Below are 24,847 nucleotides of genomic sequence, written 5' to 3'. Positions count from 1 at the left end.
ACCAACTGTCCTGGGAAAAATCCAGAAGGGTTGGTGCCTAGAGTTTGTTTTCAAAGTCCCTGTTTAGCCAACAAGATTTCTTTAGTTATATATACCTCTCAGTGGTTGATACTAGCCACACGCATGAATGTTATCATGCAAAACTTATGTTGTTATGCTTACCACATCCCCAAATCTGAGTGGTTTGTTCCGAGAGAGGATATCCCCTTCATGAATCCACACGTCCCACTATCTCCAACTATGGTGGGTGTTTCCTCCACCTACTGAAATCACTTTAAAGCCATTAATTCAAGTTAGAAAAAAAGCACAATTCTTGGATTTACATTTTAAATTGGAATAACTTACCCAGGGAACTGGTGGAATCTCTGTCATTTGTCTTTGGGTGAAATCCTGGCCCCTTTAATGTCAATAGGAGTTTTTCAGTTGAGTTCACTAGATCCAGGATTTTACCCTTTAAATCAAGATTGGGGTCTCTTTGTAGAAAAACATGCTCTAGTACAGCTTGATGTAGGAATTACTGAATGAAATTCTCTGGCTTGTATTATGCAGGTCAGACTTCATGATTTTAATGGTTGCTTCCGGCCTTTAATTTGAAGACAATCCCAAGCTACCGCATCTTACCTGTTTCGAATGTGCAGTAAGGGAGTGGGAAACTAATAGTTCCAAGTTAAGTTCTGCTTTTATGATACCCTGTGTTCACTTTAAAGGTAAAAATGTATTATCTGGTCTCACACGTGCAGCATGTTTGGAAAGCCTTCAGAGCACAGTGACAACTGGAGCATTGACAATTCCTCTCATCAGCTCACTTACTTAGCAAATATTGTGAGACAAGAAACTCTGATGCAGCAGCAAGATTCCTGATGATCTTACTGCACCTGCATATTTTAATTGGTGTAAAAGGGAGAGAATAATTAGTGCCTCCTATTCTGTTTAAGCTCAAGAATCAAGGACATTGTTGGCAAGGAAGTTTATAACAATTCCAGCATAAAACTGTGCAGACTGCCTGACGTAAACAGAGGCTGCATTATTTAGCATGTGTCAGCCAATATTTTTACTCACAACATTTGAAAAGTCAGAGAGAAGGGTAAGTCTTTAACACTGTACCTGCTACAGAGTTAATAATAGGGCTAAGACGTATCAGTCTTACAGAATTAAGTACAAGTCACAGGAATGTGCTGTAATTAATTACCAATCCCCCTTCCGTGGAGCAGGATAAAAATGGCACTAATTTGGTAGTTAAGAAGAATAATGAATGTATTGACAAGGAGGGGTTATTACATGCTGGCAAATGTTAGTATTTATTCAACCCTCCTAACATGAGTTTCTTGAGTACATCTAATGCTGAGCCTGAATTGCACAGCCTGTTTACCCAAAGAAGTGCAGTTCGATGCAAAGAAGCCATTTTCCCCCTTCCCCTATCCTCAGAACCTAAGCAGATGAGCTGTGAATTAAACCCTGAAGACTCCCAAGAACTTGATGACTACAAGGAACACTGAATAGTCCTGAGATTAGGGTGACCAGATAGCAAGTGTGAAAAACTGGGACAGAGGGTAGGGAGTAATAGGCGCCTATATAAGACAAAGCCCTGAATATCGGGACATCTGGTCACTCTACCTGAAATGGAGAAGGGAAATCACACTGATCTTAAGAAGACTACAAAATTTGTCCAACTCTTGGATGTAAGTATATTAAGTCCTTCTGTTTCCTACTGACTGCAGAATCAGACAACTTCTATAAGCAAAGCTTGGGGTGTTCCAACTGGTGACCAGATGCTAGGGTGAAACATAACTCATTTAGCAGCCCCTGGCTGGTTTCACTTAGGTTGCTGTAGCTGTAGTCGTTGATTAGATCCTTTGGGCAGATTCTGACCTTATTTTCACCAGTGTAAATGAGATGAGCCGCCTGATCTTTACTGCATGGCAAAAGCAAGAACATATTAGTGAAAGAATAAAATAGATTTAAGGAAACAAAGCGAGAGAGGGAAAAACAACAATTAATCTGAGGGCTAAAATGGGACAGGTTCTGCAATGTTCATACTTATTTTACCATATACCCCACTGCTCTGCTTCCTCGCTCAGTCCTGATACAGTGTAGAGATTCCCCCACTGTTTTCCTCCCACTTTGATCACCAGTAAAACGTCACCTATCCAGGCTCCATACAACACACTGAATGTTTTTATTTTTGCATGTAACTACAGTATTCAGGGCTAAAGCTGTCCAGGAGGGTCAGTGAATGGGGAGGTGCCTTCATTCCCTCGTCACTGATGGTGTTTCCATAAAAGTAGTGCACACACACACACACACACTGATTGTGCGTGGAAAGTGGGAGCTTGTCTTCCTTCAAGGTTAGTGCAGTCACCCAATGAAGCAGGAATAAAGGATCCATCTGGCGGCAGATTGGCTACCCACTGGAGCATTGCATGGGTCATAGCAGTGCTATGTTCCAGTATATCAACCCCATTTTGGAATTAGGTGAATGAACAGTAAGCCAGACGCCTTGCTATAGCGCATGTTGAGTAAGTGGCTTCTTGCCACTGCTGTTTTGGAAAATTTCAGCATGTCACCTATATCTCCAAAATATTGATGTGCTGGGGTCATGAAATATATATTTAAAGGTGTTGGTCAGAGCCATCCTCCAAGCACCACTGTCACTGCACACACTAAACATGTAACACATACAAATCGCTCAACCTTAACAGCTTAGTCCATATATAATGATGGATGGATATTATATATAATCTATTTGTAGTAGATCCTTTAGCTCCAGCATTGGCACAGGGTTTTAACAAAAAAACCCAAGACAATTACCCAAAGTCATTCTTAGTCAATAAAAGCATCTACATGGGCCCCAATTCCATGATCCCCAACATATCAGCTTTTGATTATGGTGTGGGTACTACCTGTGACCTTAAATACACTGAAGATATCAGTATGCTTATTGACAACATATCTGACATGATCAACAAAAAATCTATGGCTTGTTGTCTTAGAGAAAGCCTGTAATGCTTGTTTTTTGTAATTGTTGCTGTTGGTAACGTTTATTCTACTTCGAGTGATTGCTCATGTCCATTCCAATATGGGTGAGTGCACGCCACCGTGCACAGATTCCTGGAACTTTTTTCCCCTTAGCTGACCCTGTAGAGTCGGCTCAGGCGCCCCCTGGAGAACCGTACTCATGCCGCGGTATATGAAGCACCGCCGACCCTATGGCCCCCTCAGTTCTTTCTTTCTGCTCGTGACGGTTGCTGGAACGTCTCTTGCTCCTCACAAGTAGCTTCCCCTTGTAGAACTTTGTTATTCTTGTTTAGTAGTTAGGTGTTAAGTAGTGTTACTAGATTAGTTAGCGATAGAATAGAAGCCCTTAGGGGCTTAGGGTGGCAGGGCCATGCCCGGCTCACCTGGCTTTAAGCCTTGCGCCGCTTGCGGCAAGGCTTTTCCAGTCAGTGACCCTCACGATCGCTGCCTCAAGTGCCTGGGAGAGCAGCATCGTAGGGAAAAGTGTAAAATCTGCAAAGCCTTCAAGCCTAGGACTCAGAGGGACATTAGGCTGAAGGCTATCTTGATGGAAGCGGCGTGCTGACCGGCTTCTGAATTGCCGCGTTCCACCTTGGCACTGAGCGTCTCCTCGGTGCAGAGCGCTCCGCCGGCACCAGAGTCGACTCGACGCAGACCATCCCTGGTGCCGAAGAAGAAAAGGCGTCAGCGCATGGAGCGCTCACACTCCCCCACACCACCTGTGTGGGTGGGGTCAAGTATGGAGGTGCACCAGCCACGGCCCGTAGCACCTGCTCTGGAGCCTGCACCTCCGTGCAGGGAGCCTCCCCTGACTCCTGGGGGTGGGGGAGCACCCCTGCAGGTGCCGTCGATGCCAGATGCGTGCCAGGCAGCACGGGCCTTGATGTCCATGCCCACATCTCCGCCCCCCCCCTCAGCCGAGGGAGAGAGGGCTGGTGTCCCGGGGTAAACCCGCACTGGGTCTCCCCAGAGGCTGGTCAAGACCCCCGCCAGGGGAAAAGTCTCCCGCCGGATGGTCATCGAGGGTACAGCGCGGAAGCTCCCCTCACAGCTCCGAGTCGGACTCGTTGAGCTTATCCTCCCCGCGGCACCAAGGTCAGGCCCCGGCACCGGAGGCAACGCGCTCAAGGCAGCGCCGTTCTAAGACCGCCTCACACGGCAGAGACAGCTCCTGCTCCTGGACCCCGGCACCGAGCCCTTCGCCAGCACGGCACCGGACCCAATCTCCGGCACAGAGCCTGGAACCGAAAGACCCTGCCACTTCAGTGTGTCACAGATCCCGGTCTTCGGAGTTGGGCTCGGCCCCGAGAAGCCACAGACAGCACCATTCCCGGTTCCCCAAGGGCAAGTGGCACCGCAAGTCGTCGGTGCTGAGGCGTCGGATGTCGTCGTCCAGCTCGTCGGAGTGTGCGTCCTCCTGGCGGCACCGCTTGCGGCGGCACCGGCGTTCATCCACCTCTTCGGCATCGTCTAGGGGCCGGTCCCCAGCTAGGAGCAGTAAGAGCTGGAAAGAGGCTCATCGGCACCGATCCAGTGGCTCAGGGTCCCGGAAGGGCAAGGGCACCCGACGCCACCAAGAGGCACAGCAGCCGGTGCCGGTGCCAGCACCAGGTTGGCCTCAGGGGTCCTGGCAAAGTCGTATTGGGGTCTATAGGGGGGCTCAGATGGGACAAGGTACAATGTCAGTCCCATCTTCAACAGCACAGTCGATGCCCCCTGCGCCACACAAGGCGCGCAAGGGCCATTCCTCGGAGGAGGAATCAGACCCAGAGGAGGGTCCCTCCACGGGGCCCCATCAAGACGATGAGCATCCTCAATCCTCTTCCTCCTCCCCAGATGAGGCGGCTTCTCGGGACCACAGGGCGCCGCTGACAGACTTTAGGGCGCACCAGGAGCTCCTGAAGCGGGTGGCCACCAACCTCATCCTGAAGGTCAGGGAGCTTTCGGAGGAGGAGGATCCCCTCTTTGGTGTACTAGGGTCAGAGGGACCATCAAGGGTGGCCCTACCCGTGCAGGATAGGATCCTCAAGCTTGCCAAGGTCCTGTGGCAAACCCCTGCCTCGGTCGTCCACACATCTAAGGGCACCAAAAAGAAGTACTATGTCCCTGCGGAGGGGTTTGAGTTTCTTTTTACCCACCCGGCCCCGGGAACCCTGGTGGTGGACGCGGCCAATCAGAGGGACAGGCAGGGGTACCAAGGTACCACTCTCAAAAACAAAAATAACAAAAAACTGGATTTGTTTGGGAGGAAGGTGTACTCCACTGGGGCCCTGCAGTTTAGTATAGCGAACCACCAGGCCCTTCTAGGGCGCTGTCACTTCAACCTCTGGGACTTGCGGAGAGGTTGCCCCAGGACCAGGCAGCAGACTTTGCCACGGTCCTTGAGGAGGGTATCACAGTGGCAAGGGTGGCGCTACAAACCGCCAGTGACGCCGCAGACACCGCAAGCAGGGCCATGGCCTCTGAAATTGCTATGAGTCGGTGTTTGTGGCTGCAGTCCTCAGGGCTGTCACAAGAGGTGCAGCAATCTATATAGGACCTCCCCTTTAATGGGTCAGGCCTGTTCTCAGACAAGACTGACGAGAAGCTGCACACCCTTAAGGATTCGCGAGCCACGCTGCGTTCCTTGGGCCTTTACACTCCCCAGGCCCTGAGGCATCAGTCTCGGCCGCAGCCACAGTGTCAGCCGCAACAACAGCCTAGGCCATCGCTTAGACCCTTTCAGCCCGGCAGGGGTAGAGAAAGGAATAGGGGGTTCGGGCGACGCAATCGATCTAGCTTGTCCGCAACCTCCCAGCAAGGGCCCCCCAAGGGGCCGAGTAACAGAAAGCAGTTTTGATGGTGCGTCTGAAGGTGGCACTCATACCTCTCTCCCGGATCCGTCCCGTACCTTCTTAGACAAGCTAAAACCATTCTACGCTGAATGGGAACACATAACTTCAGACCGGTGGGTCCTCGGAGTAGTTCTCTGAGGATACGCCGTCCAATTTACAGCCTTCTCTCCAAACACCCCCCCCCCCCCCCCGGTCCCTCTTCAGGAACCCCTCTCACGAGCAACTCCTCTTACAGGAGATGAACACCCTCCTCGATCTGGGGGTGGTGGAAGCAGTCCCCCCCACACGAGATAGGGAGAGGATTTTATTCCAGATACTTCCTCGTCCCCAAAGCAAAAGGGGGCCTGAGACCCATATTAGACCTATGCCGACTAAACAAGTTTATCAAGCGTCTCAGGTTCCATATGGTTTTCCTAGACTCCATTATCCCCGCTCTGGATCCAGGAGATTGGTATGCCGCCCTCGATTTGAAGAATGCATATTTCCAAGTTTCCATCCTTCCCAGCACAGGCGCTTTCTCCGGTTTATGATAGCTGGGTCCCACTACCAGTTTACGGCCCTGCCTTTTGGTCTCTTGTCTGCCCCCAGGGATTCACCAAGTGAATGGTGGTAGTGGTTGCCTGCTTGAGGCGCAGAGGGGTGCAAATTTTCCCCTACCTGGAAAACTGGCTGATCAGTGGCAGGTCTAGGTACCACTTTCAGTACAGTGTGTCTCTCACCTGTGCCACATGCAACATACTAGGGCAGAAGTCAACTCTCACCCCGGTGCAATGCATAAGAGTTTATTGGGGCCACCCTGGATGCTTTCCAGGCCAGAGCCTTCCTCCCACAACCCCGGTTCGAGGCTATGGCCATGATTATTACCCAGCTGCACCGATGCCCCAGGACAACAGCCAGGCACTGCCTACAGCTGTTAGGGCACATGGCGGCCTGCACATATGTGGTGAGGCTGGCTCGCCTCAAACTCAGGCTGCTCCAGGCATGGTTAGCCTTGGCGTATACACCGAGCAGACACCCCTTGAACAGGGTGGTCACTGATACAGCATGCTGCTCGACCTGTCCATCGATCTGCCGCTCCCGCTCCCGAGGCGCTTCGACCTGCTCTCATAGGACCAGGGTCGCCTGCTCCACCCGGACCTGGATGCCCTCCACCTGACGGCATGGAGACTCCGTGGCTGACGGAGGGAGAGAGAGCCTGCTCCATACAGGTCCAGCAGGTTCTGCTGGGCAGCAGAAAACCTTCCACTCAGGTGGTATACCGGGCCAAGTGGAAAGGTTTTACCTGTTGGGCGGAGTACCGGGGTATCCCTCCGAGCGGTTCGCCCATACAGGCGATTTTGGAGTATCTGCTCCACCTTAAGCTCCATGGTCTAACATTGGCCTCCCTGAAGGTGCACCTGGCAGCTATCTCGGCCTTCCACCAGCCAATGGAAGGACGATCCCTGTTCTCCCACCCCATGTCATTCAGGTTCCTCAAGGGGGTGGAGAGGCTTTACCCGCAGGTCCGTGACCCAGTGCCTCCCTGGGATCTTAATCTGGTCCTCTCCAGACTAATGGGGCCTCCCTTTGAGCCCATGGCTACATGTCTGCAGCTCGTCCTAACTTGGAAGGTAGCCTTCCTGGTGGCCATGACCTCGGCTAGGAGGGTTTCCAAGATTAGAACTTTGACCTCGGAGCCCCCCTACACGGTGTTTTACAAAGATAAGGTGCGGTTGAGACCCCATCCAGCCTTCCTGCCTAAGGTGGTCTCCCAATTTCACTATAACCAAGACATCTTCCTCCCTGTGTTTTTTATCAAACCGCACAGGTCGGAGGAGGAGCAGAGATGACACTCCCTGGATGTCAGACGGGCCCTGGCCTACTACATCGACAGGACAAAGCCGGTCCGGAAGTCGACACAGCTCTTCATTGCAATGGCAGACCAGATGAAAGGCTCACCTGTCTCCACCCAGCGCATCTCCGCATGGATCACCGCCTGCATTAAGTGCTGCTACCAACAGGCGAATGTACCACTTCCAGGGGCCATTTCAGCGCACTCAATCAGAGCTCAGGCCTCGTCTGCGGCCTTCCTGGAAAGGGTGCCGCTGCAGGACATCTGCAAAACTGCCACCTGGTCGTTGGTGCACACCTTCACATCCTACTATGCCATGGTGCAGCAGAGAGAGGACGCGGGATTCGGAAGAGCCGTGCTGAGGGCAGCTCACCGGTAACTCCTACCCACCTCTAAGGTATTGCTTTTTAATCACCTATATTGGAATGGACATGAGCAATCACTTGAAGTAGAAAACAGGGTTACTTACCAGTAACTGTTGTTCTTCGAGATGTGTTGCTCATATCCATTCTACACCCACCCTCTGTCCCCGCTACCGGAGTTGGTAGAAAGAAGGGACTGAGGGGTCATAGGGTCGGCGGTGCCTCATATACCGTGGCATGTGTGCGGTACTCCAGGGGCGCCTGAGCCGACCGTATGGGGTCTGCTAAAGGGACAAACGTTCCGGGAACCCATGCACGGTGGTGTGCACTCACCTATATTGGAATGGACATGAGCAACACATCTCGAAGAACAACAGTTACTGGTAAGTAACGCTATTATATTCCTGTTGTTCACCCAGCCAAGATATTTCAATAAAAATAATTTTAAAAACAAAAGAAAAAAATCTAACATATGTACAGGCACTAAAAATAACTGGATACTTTGCCAAAGTCCCCCTCTCATAGGCAGTTGGAATAATTTTTTTGTTAAAATAAATTTGTAAGGCCGAAGCCTGTTGTGTGAGGCATGGGCACATAGTGCCTGGAGGGATAGGAAGCCGCCTTTATCTGCACACATGTTCAGCAGCAGGTTGGAATTCATTATGTGCACTCTCCTGGTGCACTGCTGCCTCAAGAGGGCCTGGGCTGTTGGCTTGAAATATGACTAGAAGCATGTGCTGTTCTCTGATGGAGCAGCACTAAAAGCATATGCACCCGTCACCTTATCCATCCCTGCCCTGTGGAAGCTGGATCTCTCAGCCATGCCTTAGAAGGCCAGCATATTCCACTTTCTCCCTCATGTGGCTATAATGAGGGAGGGCAGGATTTTGCCAACAACATTCAGAGCTAATTTATATTAATGCATGGGAGACAAAATGTGGTTTGCAAATCAACAAGTGAGCAAACAAATATGACTAAAAAGAATTAATATTGCTGCATCACAGACTGTATTTGACTCATTTATTTTGACCAGTGCTATTTAGTTTTAATTTTTTTTACAGCATTAAATGTAGATGCCACGGTGATGGACAGAGTCTGAAAATGTGAAGGCAATAGGATAATGTGTAAAAGTCATGAGACCTCGCTCTAGCATTACCTATTCAATCTTATTCATTAAGTGGGACAAGACAACCTCCTTTTGTGGGCAACCTCCACACCATGGCTGTGGATTAGGGTGATAAGAATTAGAAAGGAAGTGCTGTAGTTACAATAAAGAGGAACATTGAGACACCGATCGTTGTAAATTGTTTAATTACAAAAAATTGATGAGCATGTTTGTGTGTGTATACTACAGTACATTAAGGATTTGTTTTAGCCTTTTGGCTTCAGGTATAGGCATTCGTTCCTGTAAACTGAACAGGAGTGTGAGATTACATGTAAAATCAATCTTGTGTACAAAACCACTTTGTTTGCAAATAAGGAGCACCATATGCTTTGTGAAGGCTTTCCATGCACTGGCTATATGTGCTCTCAAAACTTGCCTTATGGCAATGTGTAATCTAGCTCTTTCATACAATATTTCAACAGGGCTGCATGCAGTATATCTTTGCCTGTATTAATATGTTGCTATGCGTAATTACCATCTGGGTAACACTTTAAAGAAAAGAATGAGGTTTGCCTTTAAAATTTTTTAGATTCAGCTCTAATGTTACATATGTACTGTACTGTCCTATTACATATTCATTGCTTCTATTCAGAATTTTTCTTTGTGATGCATTATGTATAAAATGCCAATTATTTAACATGCAATCTTCCTTTTCGTTATGGCAGGAAACAGATGTCTGTGTGCTTTTCACCGAATTGTATTAAGATCTTCCATTGCTTTCACTTGCCATTCCAAGCATGCTGCTTTTTGAGCACTTTAAGGTTTCCACCACAAGTGTGTCAGCACCTCTATGGGGGAAGGCTATCAGGCAGATTTTATTCATTGCTTTAGAAATGTCAAGAACCTGAGATGAAATTGCACTGCATATTAGGACATCTTTAAACTCTGTAAAGGTGTTTCCATCCTCACATGCCAAGACTTTTTGCTGAAGAACATCTGCACAATGGGATTCTCTCTCAGATGTTCGAAAAATAAACGGTTTTGAGGTTTGTTGTTACACTGGAAATAACTTAAAACCACCTGCAGGTGATTGACCTAGATGTGTTTTTCTTCACTTAAAAGGAGTACATGGTCCTTTAACTATGAATATTCTTCATTGCTCTTCTGAGAGGCTGTGCTGAGAAGCTGTATCCTCCAGTGCCATATCTTCCTGGCTGGCTCTTCTACACTCCAGATTATGACTCATGAAAATGGCATGGGCAGTGCCTAGGTCTTTTCGCTGTCTAGACTTTGTTGCCTCAGTCCCTTCATAAGTCTCGGAGAATTGCTTAAAACAAAATTTAGAATAGTTTAGGAAATGTCTAGATGGCACTTCATTCAGGTCTTTTCAAAAGGACATTTAAAAAAAAAAGAGACAGACATTAGATTTCTGGACTTCACACTGTTGTGTAATTATGCATGATTCACACTTATTTATAGTGTGAACTTCAGAAGCTAAAAAGGAACTAGAGAAGATTCCAGCACTTATCCCACTTTATGTGTTAACCGCATAAATATTGTCCACAAGAGCAGACTAGCAGATAGAGAGTGTGCAGTTATATCCACATTGTACTGTGCATGATCATGTTAATTCAGTTTACAATGAAACCTGTACAACAGAACTCCACTGTCAGATAACTTCAAGTCTGCAAAGACTGCCCCACGTTATCCTGAAATGTCATGAATCCAATTCTGCTCCAACCTCTCTAGAAGGCTTCCTGTGCTAAAGCGGCCGGTTTAAATAAAAGCCTTATTTCTCAACAGAATCCAGCAAGTAGCCACATTGACTTCAAGAGCTTACTTAGTGCCTGGCCACCCGAATTGCTCAGCTCAGCACCCTTGACATCAAGGGAGTTGAGAATGGTTGGCACTTTGCAGGAGCCAGACCTTAGACTATAAGCTCTTTGGGCAGGGGTTGTATCTTATCGGTTTGTGCAGTGCCATGCATGTTTACTGGTAGAAAAAAAAAAAATGATTTGCCTGAGTAAGGCAAGCAGTATTTGGTCCTAGGTGAATAATGCTCAGTCCAGCTCTTACTGGAGTTAGTGGCTAAACTCTTTGCCTTGGAGCAGCAGTGAGCATTACATGGAGCATATACGAGTCTTAAGGCTTCTGTCACCTCAGGCTTGGACAATCTTGGTATCTTGTACACAGTATAAAAATGCATTAATGCACATGAGAAACCAAATTTGGGCTCTCCATATCCAGTGATTTTGTCCTAATGACAACAAATCAACGTACTTGCTTCCATTTGGTAATGCCAAATGATTTAACATTAATTATGTGCTCACTCTCATTGGATTTGCCAAATTGCTTCATGTCTAATGATTATGATTTTATTTTACCACTCTGGAAAGTCTATAGTGAGGATGAAATTCAGGATGCAGACTGATTGGAATCAAAAGTTAAACTATGTAGTAGAGTAGCCAACAAAACAAAATACTAAAGGGCGCACACAATTTTCCTCTGGGGAGAGAATGAGAGAAGGAAAGAACAAATGTCCTGTGATAGATGTTAGTTCCATTGCTTAATGCACTACCGGCAGGCGCTTGAAAACTATGGTGAAGAGGGCAGTATAAGAACATGAGTATAACAGAATAGAATGATAGCTCCCGCTAATATGACTCTGCCTTACCTGTGTTGCTTGGCTCGCTGCTCGAGCAGAAGGACCCAGGGTAATGTTGACACTGCTGGATGACTGGGTATCAGTTGTGTTTCCTCCATCAGCAGCCGAGAGCCCAGAAATCACCAAAGCACTTGAAAAACTTCTCTTGCCAAACAGAAGGCTGAGAGTAGAGCTAGTGGAAGAGGCCCGACTGGACCTAAGCATTGCTCCGGCTCTGTCCTGGACAGTCAGCTGGCCACCCACAGGGATGGCAGGGGGTTGAGATAACACAGATGCGACTGAGCTGTGGAAGGACAACTGGCTTCTGGAAAGCCTTTGGACAATTTCGTGGGCAGATATGGAAGCTTGGATAAAGGGCTGGTGACTTTCGACGATTGGTTCAGAATGACTTGAAACTGGTGGCCTCTGGTTTAAGGCAGCATGTGTCTGAACAGACTGACTCCTGTATTTTCTTCTGCCTTTAAAAGAGAGTAATATTTTTGTTTTAAATTATGTTTTCAGTTATATATACCATTGAAGCACACACATTAATGGTTCTGTCCAGTTACTAGGGTACATTTTAAGTAGTGTTCTTTATCTCATCGGCATCTTTATACTGAGGATCTAAACACTTTACAAACAAACATTCAGCCAATCATAGAAATTAGAGACTGATAAAACCTATGAAACCATTTGGTCCACCCCACTGGCAGTGCAGATTGTTTCAAATCTTCTATTGCCTTTGATGGGAGCAGAATTTGCCCTTTGTGAGGACCATAAATAACTAAATTATTCAAGCCATTTCACATACGAATAAATGGAGAAACAGTGGGCTAGATTCCCAAAGAAACGTTGGTGTGGTGATGCTGAGCATCACCATGCCTAACTTTCAGGTGCCTAGAAAATCACTGTGATTTACAAAGCTAGAGTTCAATGCCCAGGCTCCCTATACAATGAATGGGAAGAGATAGGTGCCTCAGATGGTGTTCACAAAAAGCCAACATGCTAGGTGGCACCTCACCTAAGCTAGCCAATGGGAGATGCTAAGGCAAAGGGTGTGTCCTAAACCCACCCCTCTCAGGAAGTTTGGTGCCTAATGGCTACTGGGAGGCTGCAACATCTCCTGCTGCTTGGGATTCTCTGCTACAAACCTTCTCGTTGTTTGGTGCCTACACCATTTCTGCAAGAACTGGAGGAGGAGTGGGCCCTCCCTCATAACTTTTAGCCCAATTGTTAGGGTACTCACCTAAGATGTTTGAGTTCAAGTCCCCTCTCCACCTTCAGGAATGAGGGGAATTGAATAGTGATCTACAACCTCTCAGATGAGCATGGTAGCTATGAGCTATGGGATGGTCTGATGTAGGTTCCCTGAATTTCTCTTGTTGAAGGTGTTCTACTGTGGAACTCAAGTGCCTAAATCCCCTTTGAAAATGAAATTTAGGCTCCTAAATCAGTTGGGCATTGCAATGCTGAGCACAGCAACATCCAAATGCCTTTCAAAATCTCAGCCTGAGTGCCTTAAAAGATTCCACTCCTAAAGCTTTATATAGTTTAATTGCAAAAAATTGCACAGTAAAACAAAATAAGGTTATACAGAATTACCTTTGCCCTCAGGGACTGGGAGCGTGGAGATGTTTCCACCTAAGTGTCAGAGGGCAGAGTATTTATGACATAGGAAGTTGTTTTAGGCAAGAGTTTAAGAGGATGAGACCTATGTAGGGTGCAGATTATTCCACATTCCTGCCTATATTTCAGGGTTTTTGCAGCATCTTTTGAAGCATCTGGTTCTAACTTCCATCGGAGACAGGATACTGGATTAGATGGACCTCAGGTCTGATCCAGTCTGGCTATTCCTGCATTTATGTATAATTCCGGATTTGTTCTAATGTTTACAACTCAATGCCTCACATTCACAGCCAATATCCACATGGCCGAAAGATTACACAGGATTCCTGTCCTGCTCCTCCCTAACTGGACCGAAGGATTGTGATTGAGCAACGAGAGCCACTTAAATGCAGAGTTGATCTATGCATTTTTAATTCTTGTATGTTTGCATGTTCACAGAATGAAATAATATAATCAAATAATAATTAATAATCAAACCCACCCACAAACCACCGAACACACCAGATACCTGCTTGAGGGCACAATTAATTCTCCACATCACAGACAGCAGGTTTGCACACACAGCTGGCATCTAATATGCTTAATGCTTCTCCGTATTGATTCTATGCCAGGCTCACACAAAGTGCCTGTTCATCTGAGGGCATGCTTGGCTTTCCACATCCAGGAAACCCAAAATGTTAACAAGCTGGTACTTCAATGTCATAGTGATAATTGTGGGCTATGAAAAGTATTGATATTTTTTAAAACAACCAACCTATAAGACCCTAGTTATGTAGGCATGAATTTTCCTTCCAAGGATTCCCAAGTTGTTGATTTTGACTCCCCAGTACGTGAAATAGGAAAGGGGGAAGCAAAAGGGCTGAAGTTCCATTATAAGCAGCAAATTCCTCCATAAACTGAAATTTCTCAGCTATGAAGCAATATAAATCCCAAACAGACAATTCTCCAGAAATCTGATTGCTTACTGAATTCAGGAATTATTTCAATTAAATTAATATAATAATCCCACATCAAGGATATTTCTATTACTTAATTATTATATAGCAGTGGTTCTCAACTAGGAGTACGCATATCCCTGGGGGTACACAGGCCTTCCAGAAGATACATCAACTCATCTAGATGTTTGCCTAGTTTTACAACAGGCTACATAAAAAGCACTAGCAAAGTCACTACAAACTAAAATTTCATACTATGACTTGTTTATACTGCTCTATACACTGAAAAGTAAGTACAATATTTATATTCCAATTGATGTAATTTACAATTACATGGTAAAAATGAGAAAATAAGCCGTTTTTTTCAGAAACAGTGTGCTGTGACACTTTTGTATTTTTATGTCTGATTTTGTAAGCAAGTAGTTTTTAAGTGAAGTGAAATTTGGCATACACAAGACAAATCAGACTCCTGAAAGGGGTACAGTAGTCTTGAAAGGTTGGGAACCACTATTACTTAGCCCTTTACATCCATAGATCTCAAAGTGCTTTTCAAAGAAAAGTCTCATTATTCCCATTTTACAGATGCTGAGGCACAGAGAAGTTCGGCAGTTTGGCCCAGAGTCACATGGCATTGCCGGGAATAGAAATTAGTTCTCCTGACTCAGTCAGTGGCCTATCCACTGGCTAACCCTTCCTCTCTTTTTCATATATAAAGTGGCAATAACATGATGGAAGCAGCGTAGTTGGCATAAAGACTAGTTGGCCTGGCAAGTAGTGAACCATTTTCCAGACCATTTACAACACCGCATTATTTCGACTTTTATACTCAGAACAATGAGAAGTACACTTTCAAAAATAGCATGCTGGGCAGTGGCCCCTGTAATAAAAGCCTCAGGACTCCCACTAAAACCAATGGGATGAATGCAGCTAAGCTCTGTGCTCTGCTTCAAAAACATGCCCACAGATTCTCTGCACTCAGATGGAATGACTGGGGAGAGTGTTATTTGTAATTAGAGACAGGCCTGAGCTGCAAAGTTTGGATCTAGAGGCAGTTCTGACTTTCCTAAAGATCCAAAGAATTTGACCTCTGAAGCTTTGGGTAAGCCCTATTTCTAGGTCAGTTACTTATTTTAATATTATCATCTTAAAATATAAAGGACAGATATGAATTAAGAACAGAGAGGCTGTGATGTATAAGTTCAGTCTAATATGGACAAACATCTGTTCGTGATTTAAACTGCCAAGCTGTCCGCTGTCCAAAAATATTCTGTATTCATCCCAAATTCTGCAGTTACAGTATTGTATAATAGACCACCCATGTCTACACATAAATAGCATAGCTCCTGAAAACACTTTGGAAACAAAGACTGTTCTATATATTACATTGTAAAATAAAGACACTTTTTTGGTGCACCCAACACATTTAAATGCTCCTGATTTTCCTCACTTTTATGTAGGGTTGTAATTGCATTTTGCAGACTGAATGGCACCAGCCAGTATAGTGAAATATTAAATTAAGAAACACTAAATGCAGTTGATTCATAAATTGTAAGGCCAGAAGGGACCATTATGATCATCTGGTCTGACCACCTGTATGACACAGGCTATAAGACTTCTCTGAATTAATTCCCGTTTGGATGTTTTTCTAAAAGATGTGCTCTAGTTCAATCTTGATTGAAAATCTTCCAGTGATGGAGAATCCCCTATAATCCTTAATAAATTATTCCAACAGTTAAATACAATCACTTTAAAAACTTGTGCCTTATTTTTAATCTGAATTTGTCTAGTTTTGACTTCCAGCCATTGGCTCTTGTTATACCTTTGCTAGATTGAAGACCCCTCTATTTTCAAATTTCCGTTCCCCATGTAAGTATTTGTAAACTAAATCAAATCTGTTAAGCTATACAGTTTGAGCTCTTTCAGTCTATCACCACAGGGCATGTTTTCCAGTCCTTTAATTATTCTTGTGGCTCTTCTCTGAACCTTCCATTTTGTCAACATGATCCTTGAATTGTAGACCTCAGAACAGGATATAGTATTCCAGAAGCAGTCACACCAGTGCTAATTACAGAGGTAATATAACTTCTCTACTCTATTCTCATTTGTACATCCAAGGATTACATTTGCCAGTTTGACCACAGCATTACACTGGGAGCTCATGTTCAACTGACTATCCACCATGACCTCCAAGTCCATTTCAAAGTCACTGCTTCAGAGGATAGTGTCCCCCACATCCTGTAAGTATAGCTTATATTCTTTGCTCCTAGATGTATGACTTTACATTTGGCCGTATGAAAATGCATATTGTTTGCTCGCACCCAGCTTATTAAGCAATCTAGATCACTCTATATCAGTGACCTGTCCTCTACATTATTTACCACTCCCCCAATCGGTGTGCCATCTACAAACTTCATCAGTGAAGATTTTATGTTTTCTTCCAAGTCACTGATAAAAATATAAAATAGTATAAGGCCAAGAACCAAACTGTAGTATTCCACTAGACACACACCTGCTCAGTGATGATTCCCTGCTTACATTTTGAGACCCATCAATTAGCCAATTTTTAATCCATTTAATGTGTGCCATGTTAGTTTTGTATCATTCTAGTTTCTCAATCAAAATATCATGCAGTACCTGTCACAATTCAGGGCAACTATACCTGTATTTCCCCTCTATACTTCAACAAGGGAACCCACTCCCAGGCTTCCAGCTCCCCCATTGTCTTTCTGGGTGAAGAACGACATCTCACTCACTTCTGACTGGTGTATTTCTAGGCTGCACAATTCCCTGCCTTCCCAGAAGAGACAGGCTGCCCAAGCACATCACAGACTGATAACAGAGTGATTTTCAACAGTAACACACAGCTCTTCGTATGCAAGCCCATTTTATTCTTAAGGCAAAAAGCATTATAGAGAAAACATATGAAAAACCAATAATAAAACCTACACACACGCTAATAAGTTTACCAGACGTCATCCCAACTCTAACATGGGCTCTGGCAGGAGCAGTCCTTAAACCCCCACCCATGGGGTGTGGTCACGAATCAGCTCACAACAGGCACCCAGTCTTATGTGGCCTCAAGGCCCAGCCCTTCCAACTATATCCTAAGGATTGGGACCCCATAAGCCAGGGGTCCTGTCTGTTTGCTGGATCAGGAAGAAGGCCCTGAAACAATTTAAAGCATGCTATTTATCCAAAAGTCCTTTCTTTGTCTGTTGGTCCCTGGAGAATCCAGTCTGAACAAGTATATGCATATATCTCGGGGCAGGAGAGTGTGTCTTCAAAGGGTTGATAACCAAAGGAATTATATTAGCATCACCTTCCTACCAGGGAAGATATGTACAATGCCACAATAACACATACACAGTTGCATTTTTAATACAATGTACCCCAAAGGTATTAAACCTAATTCAATAAAGTTTAACTTAATTAAATAAAATTCATTCAGGATATTGTAGGAAATTGTCCGTTTGTCACAGTACCAAGTCAAATGCCTTACAAAAGTCTAATATACTACATCAACACTATTACCTTTAACAGCCATGCTTGTAATCTCATCAAGAAAAGATATCAAGTTAGTTTGACAAGATCTATTCTTCATAAACCCATGGTGATTAGCATTCATTATATTATCCTCCTTTAATTCTTCATTAATTAAGTCCTAAATTAGATGTTCAATTATTTTCCTGAGATTAACAACAGGCTGCCAGGCCTATAATTACCTGGGTCATTTTGTTTATCCTTTTAAAATGTTGGCACACTATTAGCTTTGAGTCCCCTGGAACTTCCCCAGTTTTCTAAGACTTACTGAAAATCAACATTGTGATCCAGCAGCTTTTCAGCCAGCTCTTTTAAAACTCTTAGTGACAAGTTATCTGGATCTGCTGATTTTAAAAATGTCAAAATGTACCTGCTTTTTAACATTCTCCTTAGTTGCTGTTGGAACAGAAACCAATTTCATCATCACCATCATCGTCATATGATATGAATACATTATCTGGCTTCTTCTAATACTGTATAGAAATATTTATTTTACACTTCTGCCTTTTCTGCATTATTATTGACAATTCTACCATTTCCATTTGGTAATGGACTAATACCATTGATAGGATTCCTTTCATTCCTAATATACTTTAAAAAAAAACTCCTTGTCCTTAACTCTAGCTTCTGATTTATATTACTATCATCGTCCTCTTTCTTGCATTTGTTATATATAATTTTTTAAAATTATTTTTATAGCTATTTTTATCTCTCCTCTAACCCAGGTTTGTTTTTTAACCTATGTGGTCTTTTGTGGCTTTTTGGGCATCTAGTAAAATATTCTTAAACAGTTCCCAGTTATCATTCATTATCATTTGAGCCGCTCAGAATCATTATTGTATAATTAAGCTTACCTTTCCGATTATAGCACTGTCAAGTTATGAGTGCACAGGGGGATTGCTCCAACACAGGAATCAAAAGCAGCCATTATTGTAATCTTACAATATAATTTATATTCATGATAAGATTCCCTCTTGCCTTGTCCATTAATTTTAATGTTAAGAGCCAAGAGATATAACAAGAAATGAACAAGTATTCTGTTCCTAGTTATCTGCCTGAGTTTATAACCTATAGCATAACTGTGATGTACAGTCGATTAACTCAACCTTTCAGCAAGTCCTGAAGCCTCAGAGATGTGATGAGTATGACTATGATCTAATAATAATTTTACACCAATATTTCCAGTGAGCAGGTTGCTAGCCCTGCCTTACAGACTATCACAGGTCTAAAAGAGTTTTTGGCTCAGAATTTAATTTCAAAACATAATTTTGACATGAATTACTCCATATCAGAATGATTGGCCAGGTCTAAATGTTAGCTTTTTTCTGATAACTACTGTATTGCTATAATAGAAGACACACTAGGGTAATAATCCCATGTGCGTTAGTGATCAGGAAACCCTCTTGCTCATATAATCAGGACATTTTGTTCACTTTCCTCAATGTGTCCCATTTAGCAATTTAGTTAAGACTTTGGCACAGTTTCAGGGTTAGAGTTCCCAATAAACAGTCAAGGCACAGGGCTCACTGAATTCACACTTTTTATCTACTTCCCCATCTATATTTGAATTTTCACCATTGCAAAAGGCATCTCCTGGTCCAGGGATCTAACATTCAGTAGTTTGTCAGTGGGGACTCAGATAACTTCTTTGATAATCATTCTGCTTGTCCTATGCTCTCCCAATGACCCTCTTCTGGAAGAATAAGTCAGAAGGCCATCCAGTGTAGGAGACAAGCTGGAGGTAGTAAGGGGTGTGTGGCTAACGTCATATGGTCCCTTAAGATGCTAACTGGTTCCCATGATCAGAGAGCTGTAACCCTAAGCAGCTTCTTAATACTCCCCTCTTCTAATCCTCTACACTGAGTGGAGCTCAGACACAGACGAACCTGGCTCATGATGTCATTTATGACTTTTTAAACTTTTCAAAACACTATTTGATATGAAGTGTAATAACTTGGCAAGAGTCTGGGCAGCAACATCATCTTTGCCATGCTCACGCATCCCATCCAGCTCACTCATCAATAAATTAATCCATGTTGTCATGTCACTCTGGAATTAGTCTCAGAGCAAAGAAACTCTTTGTTGTTTTGGTTAATTTTTGCGAATATTCAAACTCAATTCAGCTCCAGCAGCTACATTCCTCTCTGTTTCCTGGTGTCTTCCTCTCTTTGATTGTGTAATTTAAATCATGAGAAGGTGAAGAGTGGACTGTGTGTTTGTGCTGTCCTCAGCTTTACCAGAGCAGGTGAATACGGGAGTGTATTAATTAATTTAAAATTTGGTGGATTGAGAGCCACAAAGCTTTCCTGAGGCCAGAATTACCAGCAGGGATAGTAATTTGAATCACAGTTTATACAGTCTGACTCCACAGAACCTAGTATTTTAGATATGGTTGCTCTCAGTACTTGACTGGATCATGTCATAAAGCTATAAAATAAAGCACCAAACACACCTGTCGCCGGTCTTCTGAGAAATGACAAGCCTAAACAGACTGTTAACAGAGCCCATATACATACCCAGAGGTGCTGTTTATTTGTATAGTGGAGGTGCTGAGAATCATTGAACCAAACTGTAAACCCAGTATATAATGGAAACTACTTCAAGCCAGGGGGTGCAGCTGCACCCCCTGCACCCATAGTTCCAGCACCGAGGCACCTACCTGCATATTGATGGGAAACTTGTGAAGAAGGCTGCATCTGGGGGGTTCCATTTCTTGTGTGTTGTGAACTATTACTTTGGCTTGAATTACTTGTGGAATTGCTGCTGGTTGAAGACCCGCCTCCACTATCCACCTCTTCAATGTTGCTTCCACTGTTGTGACTTGCATGACAGTCCTTCCGCATTCTGTTTGTGAATCGAGACACACAATCAAGTTATGTTGTTTCTTAGAATTTGTGTGACCAACATTACACAAGCTCACAGTACAAATGAATAGCTGTGCTCCCACCAGCCCTCTAAATGTATTCAACAGGTGAATAACAGAGCTCTGACATTTTTGAGGATGGTAATTATATTACATTATAGTTATAATAGAGGTGGGTAATTTGGTTTGGTCAAAATAAAAAACAATGTAAAACTCTATTCATTGCCCAAACCAAATCCATCTTGAAGTTTAGGAGGTGGCTTTGTAGCCCTGAAATCTCTCAGCATACTTAATTCAATGTCAAATTGGTCCCAAAAGATGAATCTTTATATGAGACAGCCAAGTGGCATTCTCTCCTCTCCCAGTCTTTCACACTCCGGGAATAAAGTGTACTCTGGGCGATTAATATACAAAGCAAATCCCAGAGTGCAGGTAAGAGCAAACAGAGATGCAGTGATGGGTCCTGCAAACCAGGGTCCTGTCCCTCCTCCTCTACAGCCATCAAATGAATGGGGTGGGTTGCAGGTTGAGTGTGCTATTCCTGCAGAGGAGTGCTTACAGGAGTGACAGAAGAAAGATTCCAAATACAGAAGTAAGGGGTAAGGGAGGAGAGAGAGAGTCTGTTGGGGTTATATACAATGGAAGTTGGGGCCTGATGATGGAGATTCAAAACAAAAGTTAGACTGTGTAATATTGTCTGATTTTGTATTGTCTGGTCTTGCAGCTTTGACAAGTTAGAAAGTTTCATAATGGCATAATTTGATTGGATATACTGCAAAAATTGCAGTATTTGGTAACACATAGAAGCTATAAGTCATTTACTTTTTTGTAATTTTTGTTTATTTATGAAAATTAATACAAAAAGTAATCACAAAAAATAAAAAGGTTAGACGTGTTTTGGATAAGTTTCAGGACTTGGGAATGCTTGTCTGACCCAAACTGCCAACGCTTCGGAGCATAACACCTATCTTCATGTTTCATCATGTTCAGGGTCACTGCACTTTGGAAAGTCTCAACTGCTATTTACAAAAAATAAAAAGGTAAAATGCCTTGGAATTGTTTTTCTTTAGAGAGAAATCACTTTTTTCTGAATAAGAGCACTGACAATAAGGCTAAGTAATATGCTGCTGCTGCTGTCTGGCTGACAGAGGACTATACAGCATTAATGGAGTTCAGAGTTTGCTTTCTCCAGTAGTTGGGGAGCTAGTCTATATATTTAGCTATGGTTGCATGCATCAGAAATGAATAAGAGAGTTTCTCACTGTATGAGAAAAATTAACAGAAAATAAAGTGATTGCAGACTTCCCTCTCTGCATATCATAACACAGGCTGCCTATATTCTAACCACCTACCTTAACCACTTGGATCTGAACCATGTTTTAATGTTGTCCAAACTGACAGGTCCACCCCAAATGTTCATCAGCTGGCTGTGTGTCCCTAGGTACGATGTGGTTAATGGGGAAACATACATTGGATATCCCAGTGGCTGATCACATGAAGAGTTAATCAAGTTCCTCAAGACTTGTTTATTGTTCTGGATACTGCCTCGCTCTGGATTACGATTGCGCAAAAATATTAGCTCCTGTTGCTGCCCAGCCCAAAGCCCTCTGACACATTCCTTGTTTACCTACAGTAAAATAGCAAAATATGGACCATTTGAAAATGTTTTCCATTTAAAAAAAATACTACGATGGGTGTCTAAGCCAAAATCGAACAGTACTTTGCATTTACATGATAACTTTTATCAATGAGTCTCAAGAAACTTTTCAAACCTACATGAGTAATATTAGTATTTTTATTTCAGATGGGTAAACTGAAGGACGGGAAATTTAAGTAAATTGACCCTGGCCACACAGTACGTGAGGAACAGAACCCCCAGAGTCCTGGCTTCCAGTCCTCTGCCCCCACAGCCATGATCAACCTCCCTCGCTTAGCTAAACTTCCTCACTCGACAATGGTAGCCAGGTCCCAAGAATTCACCAAGTGAAGACTGCGTATTCGTATAGTGTTCTTAAAGGTCCGCACTGGACACAGATGAAATAATACAAAGCTGAAATACTAGAAAGGTACCTTGATAACTTTGAAGCTCAGGTAGCTTTTGTGGAGCATAATAACTTTATATTCATCTGTCCCTTCATCCACTATATGTCTCAAGGTGAGCAGCTCTTCTCTGTTGGAGAGTACAGCACTGCGCCAGGCAGGGTCACCCTCATGACAAATTACAATCTTTTCCTCAAAGGACTGGATTGCCTCATACAGAATTGCAGGGTCCTCATATTCATCTGGACAGGTAAACTGGTCCTGGTATTAAATGAAAGGCATTACTATGGTCAGCTAGTTCCATGAAAAGATAATGACTATTGATGATAAACTAGTTCTTGCTTTCATTGAAGTCAATGGCAAAGCACCTGTTGACTTCAGTTGGAACACTAGACTACATTAGAGATAAGAGAGGGTGAGGATGGGGATTGGCTGAGGGAAAAAGGGACAGAAAAGTTAACACCCTAGTAATACAGAGGGCTACATGAAGAAAATGTTTGCATGGTTACAACTTACAGAGTATCCAGCATCTTTATTGGATAGACACAAAGAACGGCAGTTTAATCACATTTTTCTTAAAGTATGGAATTGAAATAGATGGGCCTGCAAGTTCTTACATGTTGGATGAGACTTAAATAAAACAACCTGTGAAATGTTGTATTTTAGGTGGAACTATATTATTTATTAAAAAATACTACAATGCTGAAGAACATATAGAGATATCACAATATTATGTTGTTTCTTTATCTGATACACAGTAATATTACCACTGTTAATGTAAGGAGACAATGTCAATGAAGTGTGGGAGTTCATATGCTTCATATAGCAATTTTTAAAACTTGTTTATAGCCATTTTAAAAGCAAAAAAAAAAAAAAATTCTTTCCTGTCTCTCTAAGACATTATTAATATTCCCTTATAAATTACCAGTGTGTAATGTCAATACAAACTTACCAGAAAAAGGTAGTTCTTCACTATCACATTACTGAATTAACTACACCTCTGGTCCCTCTTGACCTGTCTGAGTGTACACCCTCCCCACCCCACCCCCATGTCTCAGGCCTTGAGTCATCACCTCTCTTGGGGTAGAATCACAAAATCCTCCCACTTTCAGACCAGCCCCTGGGCTGCAGTCTGTGACTATCAACTGTGACTACCTCAGTAGGTCTGATTTAGGTTCAGTATCTGCAGTTCTTTTGCTTCTGGGAGCTACAATCAGTGGTTAATACAGTGATCAAGAAGCCTTCTCAAATCAAAGTATTATTTATTTAAAACAAAAACCATGAGAAAAAACAAAACAAACCAATAAAGAGCCTACATTCTTGCCTCCCTTTTCCTGAGGTGTACTGTTCCCTGGAAACTGCTTCAGATATTCCTCCAGGATCTGTCTCTATCTGCCAGATCAGACTCTCTTACCAGGAACAGCTTACTCACAGCTCCTCCCTCATCTCTCTCCAGAGTGTCCTTTTAAACATTTAGTTCCCTTTGATCACTAGGCAAACAGACTTGCCAAAACATATGTACAACTACGACATGGAGCCTGCAATTAGGCCATTGTCTTGGCATTGCCACCATCAGCCTGAAGAGTTTGTTGCAGCGTTGCTTATTAATAGCCATTGGGTTGCCCTCCTATCTGTTTCTCCAACAGCCCCCTAGCAAGCTAGATCAATACATCTATACAGGAAAGTTCTAATAACCCAATATATCTATGCAATAACTCACTGACCTAGTTACATGCAGTGTTCATAAAATTGTTATTGATCAGTATTCTTATATTACATAGGAACGCCACTGTCCACTACATTCACAACATATATAGATAACAGAACAAAAAATACTCTATGGGTTTGTTAATTCAACCATAATCTGTTCTGAGTTACATAGATGTAAATCTGGAGCAACTGCAATGGCAAATCAGTGTAACAGAGATCAGAACATGGCCCCATTGCCCGCATGTTCAGAAACCTCATGGCATAATCAATGAAACGGCTGTGACATTTGATTGATAAAAAAGGTCTTAAATATTCCAAACAACTTTTCTCCTCAGCTGCATT

The 24,847-nt window shown here is 43.5% G+C and overlaps 1 protein-coding gene across 1 annotated transcript in view; it reads right to left on the bottom strand.

The window, feature by feature from the left end:
• Positions 1 to 9,155: 9,155 nt before the first annotated feature.
• The window catches only part of PCNX2 (pecanex 2), a 200,369-nt gene continuing 184,677 nt past the window's right edge, over positions 9,156 to 24,847 (bottom strand). Inside the window, exons 30-34 of the mRNA XM_067536007.1 lie at positions 22,826 to 23,056; positions 22,108 to 22,382; positions 20,552 to 20,736; positions 11,822 to 12,270; positions 9,156 to 10,474 (exon numbers count right to left, since the gene is read on the bottom strand). Of these exons, the coding sequence (XP_067392108.1) occupies positions 10,301 to 10,474; positions 11,822 to 12,270; positions 20,552 to 20,736; positions 22,108 to 22,382; positions 22,826 to 23,056 (1,314 nt within the window). The 3' untranslated portion in view covers positions 9,156 to 10,300. The remainder of the gene's footprint in view (positions 10,475 to 11,821; positions 12,271 to 20,551; positions 20,737 to 22,107; positions 22,383 to 22,825; positions 23,057 to 24,847) is intronic.

The sequence above is a fragment of the Emydura macquarii genome, unplaced genomic scaffold (assembly GCF_026122565.2).
Source record: "Emydura macquarii macquarii isolate MOO-44397 ecotype Brisbane River unplaced genomic scaffold, CSIRO-AGI_Emac_v2 contig_3517, whole genome shotgun sequence".
Lineage (NCBI taxonomy): Eukaryota > Metazoa > Chordata > Testudines > Chelidae > Emydura > Emydura macquarii.
The sequence above is the reverse complement of the archived record's forward strand: the minus strand, read 5'-3'. Positions and strand labels throughout refer to the sequence as shown.